Source organism: Gossypium hirsutum, chromosome D11, assembly GCF_007990345.1.
Source record: "Gossypium hirsutum isolate 1008001.06 chromosome D11, Gossypium_hirsutum_v2.1, whole genome shotgun sequence".
NCBI lineage: Eukaryota > Viridiplantae > Streptophyta > Magnoliopsida > Malvales > Malvaceae > Gossypium > Gossypium hirsutum.
Genome location: NC_053447.1, coordinates 67,834,788 through 67,845,170, shown reverse-complemented (window position 1 = coordinate 67,845,170; position 10,383 = coordinate 67,834,788). Strand labels below are relative to the sequence as shown.

The 10,383-nt window shown below is 32.4% G+C and overlaps 3 protein-coding genes across 3 annotated transcripts; 2 read left to right on the top strand and 1 right to left on the bottom strand.

The window, feature by feature from the left end:
* Positions 1-272: 272 nt before the first annotated feature.
* Positions 273-3,253, bottom strand: LOC107935701 (T-complex protein 1 subunit theta). The gene is made up of 9 exons (XM_041104425.1): positions 3,056-3,253; positions 2,076-2,315; positions 1,821-1,967; positions 1,546-1,707; positions 1,335-1,412; positions 953-1,086; positions 695-767; positions 532-609; positions 273-449 (listed from the first exon to the last, which is right to left on the bottom strand). The coding sequence occupies exons 1-9, from the start codon at positions 3,251-3,253 to the stop codon at positions 288-290; spliced, it is 1,272 nt and encodes a 423-aa protein (XP_040960359.1). The 3' UTR covers positions 273-287.
* Positions 3,254-4,661: 1,408 nt separating this feature from the next.
* LOC107935711 (TMV resistance protein N-like) lies at positions 4,662-7,019 on the top strand. The gene is made up of 2 exons (XM_016868332.2): positions 4,662-5,389; positions 5,651-7,019. The coding sequence occupies exons 1-2, from the start codon at positions 4,902-4,904 to the stop codon at positions 6,801-6,803; spliced, it is 1,641 nt and encodes a 546-aa protein (XP_016723821.2). The 5' UTR covers positions 4,662-4,901; the 3' UTR covers positions 6,804-7,019.
* An 862-nt stretch (positions 7,020-7,881) lies between these two features.
* Positions 7,882-10,080, top strand: LOC107930882 (disease resistance protein RPV1-like). The gene is made up of 2 exons (XM_016862645.2): positions 7,882-9,127; positions 9,218-10,080. The coding sequence occupies exons 1-2, from the start codon at positions 8,072-8,074 to the stop codon at positions 9,467-9,469; spliced, it is 1,308 nt and encodes a 435-aa protein (XP_016718134.2). The 5' UTR covers positions 7,882-8,071; the 3' UTR covers positions 9,470-10,080.
* The last annotated feature ends 303 nt before the right edge of the window (positions 10,081-10,383 follow it).

Here is a 10,383-nt window from a genome sequence, read left to right as displayed (position 1 = left end):
TAGTATTTAATTGTGCTATTAAATTACGTTAGAAGGAATATTCTGACTAAGGAAAGACTTGGTATTGAAGAGATCCTTGTGATCCACCTCTCTTCCCTGGGAATTGAACTTTGTGTGATTTTTTAGTACAATAATTTACATACTTCCGACCCTATTGGAACAACATATACGACTATCCCTGCACATTGCCTGACCAAAAATGAATGGGCATTAAGAATGGGATAATGATTCTTTCCTTGGAATTTGCATCCAAAAAAAATGGAAAAGACAATTTCAGCAGGTGAGGTTTATATGGCATTCAAAGAAAAAGATCTGCAAAAAAAATCCTTATATGTATTGACTCCATCATCAACAGCTCTTTCAAGATCATCCAATATATTATCAGTACTTCCTCGCAGAACCACAGTGGCAACCTTGTTACCCCCATCTTCACTTCTCACAACAGTGACCTACATTAAATTGGCAAAGGCAAAATAGATTGAGGCAAGGACAAGGAACCAAATATAAGTAAATCCACCTCTTCAAACATACCCGAGAACCACCGATTTCCTCAACTGAAATTGAATCAACAAATCCCAAATCATCTGGCTTTGGTTGGCTGAGTTTCAGCTGTCAGAAGAATTAAAGGCCCATTAGATTGCAATCAAAAGATGTGATCTTTTTTCTTATAACATAATCTAGATAGAATGCTCACAAGAGCAGAAGTGCCTGTTGTGCGGCAGAAGCGTCGTAGTTCAAACTTTGAGCTAATTTTCAAGACCATTAACCTGCACAAATAAAATCACGTATCAGAGATGTTGACCAAGAGAGCAAAATAATTGAATTAATTTTGAATCCAAAAAGTAGGTGAATCTATCAACACAACATATTCAACATCATGGGCTTAATATCAAATCAAAACAAGAAAGAGCAAAGTGAAGAGTTGGAAATATGGGAAGGAAGCTTGATGTACTTGTAACGGTCACAGAAATGCAATGCCATTTCCCCGACTGCTCCACCACTAACGATAACTTTGGCACCAGAATCAGCAACTGCTTTAATGAACTCCTCAACCTTAGCTTCTTCAGTTTTTACGTAATTCTCTAGCTGTAAGAAAAAAAACATAAAGAGAAGCCTTCCACATTTAGAATATTTGACCAACAAAAGCACCCTATACCAATTTACAAAATGTAAAGACGGACAGCATGAGATAAGAAAATCATTATGCCCATATTGCCCAAAACCACAGATTTTAAAATAACAGGAATGCATTCAAAACAATTTGCCTTCTAATCGGTTGCTTCTTTCATACGATCTCCTATTTAAAAAAGAATTAAAAAATTATCATAATTTACCTGCTCAGCAGAGTGAATCAAAACAGTTCCCTTTGTTTCAGTAGCAGATGAATTAACACCAGTTGCAAACACAGCCACCTAACACGAAGTGAACACAACAATACAAGTCAAAAAGCAACGAGACCTTTAACTTGGCCAAGTGAAAACTATCAAGCAGCTTTGTATAACTTAAATTAATCTGAAATAGATAAATAGAAAGAAAAAAAATTACCTTCGCCTTCTCCACACGTTTTATACTTCCCACAGCATCACCTTGTAAAACCATTCCCCTAATTACTGTGCAATTATGCAAAACTCCTCCAACAAGCTTTGACACACGGACATTATCAACATCAAAGTTCACAGGGTTCTTGGGGCAAACTTGGATGCAAGCCTAATGACATAAAAAAAATAAAAGAAAGAAAATGCAATTATGTTATCCTTCAAAAGGCAATAGATTCTAGAATAATTAATTGGTTACGCAGAAAGCAACGAGTTGTGAATTACATCAGCTATGTGGGAAGACAATATATCTTCCAGTCCATATTGTTTGCTAGCAACAGCAGCTTTCATTCGACTGAAAACTTGCTCTTTATTCCGTACATCCATAGTTTCAGAACCTTTCTCTACAAGCTCCTCCAAAATCTCAAGTGTCTACAAAAGTTAAAACACAAAAAACCAATTCACAAATGACAACACATTTATCATCACAATTAACAATACTGAGGTCATTGAAGTCACTTAAAAGTGCAAAGGACAAACCTTGGTAATTGCTTTAGTATATCCACTGATTATCTCATTGGGATGCAAGCCAGTCCTAACAAGCTCCTCAGCATTTTGGAGAAGCTCTCCGGCAAAAGAAATTGTCAAATTAGCCCCATCACCAATTTCCTCTTGCTGAGCCTTACCCGCCAGAACTAATATCTTTGCCGCCGGATGCTGAACCTCAAGCTTATTCATAATGGTAGCAGCATCATTGGTAGCAAAGAGCTTGTCTAAATACTTAACATCATTAGTTTTGGGTGTCAAAATATATAACTTTTTTCAAATACAAATACTTGATTGGACCAAAAAATAACATAAGTACCCCATTAAAAAAACAAGTGTCAAACTCAAGTACTAAATTATGTGTTAAGTCTAATAAAATATTTTAATTATTTTACATTCATAAAATAATAAATGTTTTTAAATAAATAATCATATATCTTTAAATAGTAATTAAATACACTAATTAATAAAATAAATATATAATTAATGAAATAAAAATAATTAGACGCATGTTACATAAGAAACTAGTTAAGCATGTAAAACACAATTAGTTAATACTTTATAATTATGAAGTAAATATGATAATGTAAAACACAAACGGTCCAACACTTATAATTATCGTAGGCTCAATTTTGTGGACTCTTTCTTGGATTCTTCCTGGAGACAACATCTATCACTCATCTATCTCTCCCAATTTCCACACCTACGCGCTTTCATTTGGAAGAAAAAATGAAAATGTTTAGAGAAATTGCTGACAAAAATCTTCGTTGTTCCCTTGAAATTTGATCTGTTTTTCTCCTTCATGTAGGATTGTAGATTAGGTGATACTTATATCATTAAAGGAGACAAGTTTAATCTTGATTAATGTCTCAACATTGATTTTAAGATTTAAGAAAATGAAAAAAAACTCTTAATTAATTGTTACCGACTCCCTTTCATAGGTATTATAAGTAAAAGGTGGGAAACGTATACACAAATTTCCTAGACAAGTCCTTTGTTGTTTCCTGTAAATTTCTTCTGCTTTTCTCCTTCCTCATGTTCATATACTTATTGTTTCTACTTTGTTTCTGAGGTATTGAGCCATCTATTTTCTGATTTTGAACTCTATATCCATATATATTTTTCTTCTCATAAATCGTCATGTCATCGTCACTTTCGACTTCCTCATCCATGTCTAGAAAGAAATATTATGTTTTTTTTTTAGTTTTAGAGGTGAAGATACCTGCAAAAATTTATTCATAGTTTAGTGATTAATGGTATATGAATTAAATTTTAATTTTATAAAAAGTGCAGGGACTTCTGGCACATTTTAACCAAGAAAAACTCTATAAATATTAACAACTCTCGCCTTCTTGGAGTCTTCTCGGAAAGAACATCTAAGGCTCATCTATGGCCCCCGATGTGGATCCATTCGATTTAAGAAAACAAAGAAAAAGTTGAAGAAGCCTTCACCAAACACGAAGAAAGGTACACAATTTTAAGATCAAATGGTGGTGAAATGCTATGACACGTAAAACACAATTTTAATATTTAATTTGTAATATATATATATATATATAACAACGAGTTTGAAAAAGATATTTATTTTTTATATTACTAAATTTAAAATTATTATTATAATTATCACTTAATTATTATTAGAGTTTACTGTGCTCAATTTATATATATATATATTTGAGGGTGGAAAATGGGGTTACTGAAGATTGAACCTAAACTCTGGTACCTACAAAACCAAGCTTTTGTAAATAGGCCAAGAGGCTGCTAACAATTATTTTAAGTAGTTATTGTTTTGAGTAATATTACATTGCATTAGCTACATAAAGGAAAACTATATTATATGTTGAACATGTTAAAATTTATTAAATTATTATTTAAAAATTTTCTATTATAATATTTGTTTGAATTGATAAATTAATATATTTTACATATATTCAATAATTCAAATAAAAATATTATTTTATATTAGTTACTTCAATTAAAAGTTTAATATTTAAAAAAATTAATCAAATATTAAATACGTAAAATCACATATGTAACATAAGTTATTGATTATAAAGTAGATATGATAATATAAAAAAAAGAGTAAAACACAAGTAGATATGATAATATAAAAAAAAGTAAAACACAAACCGTCCAACGCGTTACTTGATAACAATTGTGGGATCTATTTACTTGTTGTTAAGTTTTATATGTTTTTTTTTCCATTAATTAACAAGTGTGTTTATACATATAATATTAGTTTTACAAATGATTTTAGAGATGGTTTTGTTGTTGTCCTCTCTAGTTTGGTGAATACTCAATTCTTTTGTCAATTTTTGCTCGTCGCTTTGGACCGTCCGAGGTTGATTTTCTTATCTTATTAAATGTTTGCAATTACTCCAAATTTATCGTACTTGAGTTATGACAAAATCAATTGTTAACATGCCATGATGTTCTATTAATGTTAAATATAAAGCATTTATTGTGTTGATAGAATTTACTCTTCATCATCTACGTCTAAGGATTTATTATTTTCTTTAGCCTGAATTATATGGTTCTGAATACATTAATGAATTTAATTTTCAAAAAAATTGTAGGCTGCATTTTGTGAACTCTCACCTTCTTGGAGTCTACCCGGAAAGAGCATCTATGACCCCGAATTTCCCCACCTACTCCCTTTCATAGGTATTATTATACTGATAGATTCACCTACTCCCTTTGTTCTTCCCTCGAAATTTCATCTGTTTTTCTCCCCTCATGCTCATATACTTATTGTTTCGGAGGTATTGAGCGATTGATTTTGAACACTACATCCACATATATTTCTTCTCATACATCCTCATGTCGTCGTTACTTTCGACTTCCTCGTCCATTTCTAGAAAGAAATACGATGTGTTCTTGAGTTTTAGAGGTGAAGATACTCGCAAGAATTTTACGGATCATCTCTACGATGCTCTAAATAGATCTGGGATCGTCACTTTTAGAGATGATCCAAAGTTGGAAACTGGTGAAGAGATTGCACCGGAACTCTTCAACGCAATTCAGCAATCATGGTGCTCGGTAATCGTTTTTTCCGAGACCTATGCCTTTTCAGGTTGGTGCTTGGAGGAGCTTGCGGAGATTGTTAAACAAAAAAATGACAAGGGTCATAAAGTATTTCCAATTTTCTACCTTGTTGATCCATCCGATTTAAGAAAACAAAAAGAAAAAGTTGAAGAAGCCTTTGCCAAACACGAAGAAAGATACAAGGAAGATAAAGACAAGACCCAAAAGTGGCGAAATGCTTTGACTGAAGTGGCTAACATCAAGGGATGGCATTTAAATAATAGGTATTTCTTTCTTATCTTCTCTATCTCCTAATTTTAATGACTAAAAAATTTTTTTTTTATTGGATTGCATGTTACTTTTTATAATTTTATGTTTAATTGAGAATTCCCATACTTCAACTAACGAGCAAGTTGTGTATTTTGATGCTATAATATATCTTACTGTCTTATTCATACTTTTTGTTTGCTTCCAACCATATTATACTTCATGATTCACTAAACTAAAAATGAAAAAGTGCATATCGGATTTTAATTACATTGTAGGCACGAATCAGAGTTTATTAGAGACGTTGTTAAGAAGATATCAGCAAAATTATGTCAGACATATCCAGTTGTTCATGATGAGTTGGTTGGAATTAGTTTACATTTGGAGGAGTTGCATTCGAAAATAAATATTGGGGAAGACGATGTCCGCATTATAGGAATTTGCGGAATGGGTAGCATCGGTAAAACAACTCTTGCAAGGGTTGCTTACACTCAAATGTTACCTCATTTTCAAGGTAAATGCTTTCTTGCTGATATTCGAGAAGTTTCAAACAAACATGGACTTGTTTCTTTACAGAAACAACTTCTTTCTCAAATCTTTCCGGATGAATGCTTCAATTTTTTCAATGTTCATGAAGGGAATGCCATAATTAGCCACAGGTTGTCTGGTAAAAAGGTTCTTGTTGTTCTTGATGATGTTGATAACATACAACACTTGAAATGCTTGGTTGGAAGGCGTGATTGGTTCAATTTAGGGAGTAGGATCATTTTAACAACAAGAGATGAACATTTGCTCCGATCTTATCGAATCGATGATGTGTATAAGCCTACAACACTGAATCCCAACGATGCACTTAGGCTTTTCAATTTGAAAGCTTTTGATAGTGATACAACGCCGAAATATGATTTCATTGAGCTTTCTAAACAAATTGTACATTATGCTGATGTTCTCCCCTTAGCTCTTGAAGTTTTGGGTTCATTTTTCTGCGGTAGAGATATAATTCAATGGAGAAGTGCAATCGAAAGACTTAAACAAGATTCTAACAAAGAAATTCTTGACACACTACGAATTAGCTTTGATGGATTGGATGAAAGGGAGAAGAATATATTTCTAGATATAGCATGCTTTTTCAATGGGGAGGAGAAAGATTTGGTAATGAAAGTATTAGATGGTTGTGGGTTTTTTCCAGATATTGGAGTCGATGTTCTCATTAAGAAATCTCTCATAAAAGTCAGTAATGACAACCAATATTTGCGGATGCATGCCTTGTTGCAAGAAATGGGAAGAAAAATTGTTGAAGAAAAATGTGTTGATGAACCCGGAAAACGTTGTAGATTATGGAAGGAAATGGATGTCCATCATGTCCTAACAAAAAATACGGTAAATCATTCAACAAAAATTACATACAATTTTTTTTTTATTAATATATGATATAAATCCAAAGCTTAGTCTAATTGGTTTATATATTGATCCTTAAGAGACATTGAGTAGCTTTAATTTTATTGAATTACTTTCATTAGAAAATATTTTATTTACTATATTCCAACCAAAATATTGTGATAATGTTGAACATGTGTGTAAATTTTCAAAAGTTTTATCGTACAATTTACAGCATTTATTTTATCTTCTTATTGTCTATTCTTGATTACTTCTAGGCTACCGAAATGGTTGAAGGCATGATCATCGACAATAAATGGTAGGAAAACATACACGTAAATGATCATCTCTTTCTTTCTTTTTTCTTCTCACCTTTTTTTTTTAACCAAGTATACTTCATTCTCATATCCCTTTACTTTTTCACTCAACCAAACACATTCTTAATGTTTAATTTTTCAATTTTTATTTATGAAATTAATTATAAAGAAACACAATACTCTTTCAAAAGAAATTATAAAAAAATTAATGTCATTGTCTTTGTAAATATATTAATGGTTTATATATGATGTAATGACAGTATATATCAATGAACTAGGCCATAACATATCATTAAAAGTTTTCAAAAGTAAATCCAAATAATGCCATCATTTCCCTAGTAATGTAGAGAATTGCACATCAATGCACTAAACATAAATAAAAATATTAGTTCTAGGTTTTTTAGGCTTAGGTAACTAAAAGTGTGAAATAAGTGTTAGATTAAGTATTGTCTAATATATTCAATTATATCGCAATACCATATTTATATACGCATTACATATATAAGTACTGGATGTGGGTACATAAAAAAATATCGATGCAACTTAGCTTTTAGATATTGAATGTTTTTGTATATTTTAAAGCTCATTTTTGTTTTACTCATGATTATTAGGGAATCGAGCAAGATGTTCAATTTGAGCGTTGATACTTTCTCGAAGATGAAAAATTTGAGATTGCTCAAAGTGTTTTGCGTATCAATATGTGATGATCATCTCAAATATCTTTCTAATGAACTACGGCTTTTAGATTGGACAGAATATCCTTTAAAATTTTTGCCTTGAAACTTCCAGCCAGATAATCTTGTTGCACTTCTTTTACCATATAGTCATATTGAACAACTATGGAAGGGGAATAGAGTAAGAACTAACTCATCTCATCCTTGTGTTTTAGTTTATTTTAATATAAATGATTAAACTTTGATTAAGGTAAAAAAAACCAAAAATTAGCATCATTATGTCTTCGGCCTAATTTATTATTGCCTTCAACAGCCCTTGTTTAACTTGAAAATGATCAACCTCAAAGGGTCCCAAAACCTGATCAAGACACCTGACTTCACAACAGCACCAAAACTTGAAGCTTTGATTATGGAAGGTTGTACCAGATTAGTAGATGTCCATCCATCAATCGGAGTGCTTAAGAGCCTTAAACTTTTGAATTTAAGAGACTGCAAAAGTCTTAGGAGTCTTCCAAACAAAATTGGAATGGAATCTCTTGAAACATTAATTCTTTCAGGTTGCTCAAATCTTGCAAGGTTTCCAGAGATTGACGGGAAAATGGAACATCTAAAAACTCTTCATCTTTCTGGTTGTTATAAAGTTGAATATTTGCCGGAGAGTTTGCATCAAGCAAAATTTTTGGAAGAGCTTGACTTGAGTAAAACAGCCATAAAAGAACCACCATCCTTCATTTCTCAATTGAAAAATCTTGAAGTTTTGTCTTTCAGTGGATGCAAGGGACCATCATATAAGTCACGACCAAATTTGCCTTTTCTTTTCAATGTAATCCAAGGAAGAAGGACGAATGCCATAGCTCCGGTGTTGCCTTTGTTGTCAGGTTTGAGTTCATTAAGAAAGCTAAATCAAAGGGACTGCAATCTTTGTGAAGGAGATATTCCACGTGATATTTCTGATCTATCCTCTTTGATAGATCTTGATCTTAGTGGTAACAATTTCATCAGCATACCTGCATCTCTTACTCGGCTCTCGAAGCTTAAGTTTCTTGACTTGTCAAATTGCAACATGTGCACTCTTGGTGAAGCAGATATTCATGGTCTATCCTCTTTGAGTTATCTTTATCTTAGGGGTAACAATTTCATCACCATTCCTTTGGCTCTTACTCAACTTTGCAGGCTTAATTTCCTTGGATTATCAAATTGCAAGATGCTTAAATCGCTGCCTGAGCTTCTAACAAGTATGTGCATAAATGGTTGTTCTTCACTCGAAGTAGTTGCAAGTCCATCAAAAGTGCGCAATTTAGTGGAAGGAGGTTACATTTTTGCCATTAACTGCTTCAAATTGGCTGAGAATATCAATGCATTAACACTGCTGAAAAAATATCTTAAGGTCGATTAATCTCTTTATTCTCCCTTACAAAATCTCATACTTGAGAATTTATGGTTTTAGTTACCAAACGACTTGTGTTTTGTTTTGCAGGCATCTGCAAATTCAATAAAAAATTTTACCATTACTATGCCCGGAAGTGAAATCCCAGAATGGTTTAGCCAACAAAAAAATGACTCTTCAATTCAGATACCCCTTCGGAAAGATAGTCAATGGATTGGAGTTGCTTCTTGCTGCATTTTTATCAATAATGATGCTTCAAGGAATGACGAGGTTATCAGTTGTAGTGCAATTATCTGTTGCAGAAATTCTGAACAAGCCAGCTGTGATGGATCTATTTTTTGATGTAGAAATCGTAGACAGATTGATGGGAGCGGCTGGTTGGTGGGTAAAAGATATAACGAGCCCCTAATGAAAGATCACATTTTTCTTCGTTATTGGTCGCGTGATAAACTTTATCCAATTTCCATGGAGGATAAATATGGTCATTGTGAAACCAATAATTTATGGGCAACAGATTGCTTAGATCAGAAATGGGATGAGCTTGAGCTGTCTTTCACACGTCCATTTGGACACAATGCCAAGGTGAAGAAGTGTGCTGTTAGAATAGTGCATGAGAAAGATTTGGAAGAAATAAAAGAGTTGCAGTGCCATACCAGTCAATCTTCTCCAAATTTTGAACACATCCATCAACAATCTGCTCACAACGATGGATCAACAGATAGCACTTCTCACATAAAACGAAAAGCTAATATCTACGATGAAGCGGAGGAAGAAGGGCCGCAACCAAAACGGATGCAGAAATTTTTCAATTTTATGGTGCGCCAACAGGGGAAGAAGCATTAACTGTGGTAAACTACTTAACCAACCTCCTATTGATTTTTATTATTATTTTTACACATTTGTAGCTTTTATTTCATTCAAAGTAATCATTCTAAATTTATTTACTAACGAGATATGCTCTTTCTATTATATATCAAAAAGTATTAAAATCTTTATTCATACTCATATTGAACATGAGTGCATATTCTATGCATATTGCAAATATTGATAACATAGGTTTTTATACCATTAAAATTTTGTCACTTAATTCATCCGTAATTCATGAAATGTCTACATTCAAATTAGTTTCATTTTTTTATTAAATTTTTGTTTTCATTATATATATATATATATTTACTTACATCTATATTTTATTGGTAAGCTAAAGTAAACATAATCAATTTGTGACAAAAATGCGGAGAAAAAAGAATATCTTC

Coding starts and splice junctions, on each gene's coding strand:
- LOC107935701 (XM_041104425.1), bottom strand. CDS start 3,253: ATGGATGAGGAAGTCGAAAGTGACGATGACATGACGATTTATGAGAAG. Junction 1,413..1,545: donor AACGTGTGGAGAAGGCGAAG/GTAATTTTTTTT, acceptor ACTTCGTGTTAG/GTGGCTGTGTTTGCAACTGG. Junction 1,087..1,334: donor TGATTCACTCTGCTGAGCAG/GTAAATTATGAT, acceptor TTTTTCTTACAG/CTAGAGAATTACGTAAAAAC.
- LOC107935711 (XM_016868332.2), top strand. CDS start 4,902: ATGTCGTCGTTACTTTCGACTTCCTCGTCCATTTCTAGAAAGAAATAC. Junction 5,390..5,650: donor GGATGGCATTTAAATAATAG/GTATTTCTTTCT, acceptor ATTACATTGTAG/GCACGAATCAGAGTTTATTA.
- LOC107930882 (XM_016862645.2), top strand. CDS start 8,072: ATGATCAACCTCAAAGGGTCCCAAAACCTGATCAAGACACCTGACTTC. Junction 9,128..9,217: donor TGCTGAAAAAATATCTTAAG/GTCGATTAATCT, acceptor TTTGTTTTGCAG/GCATCTGCAAATTCAATAAA.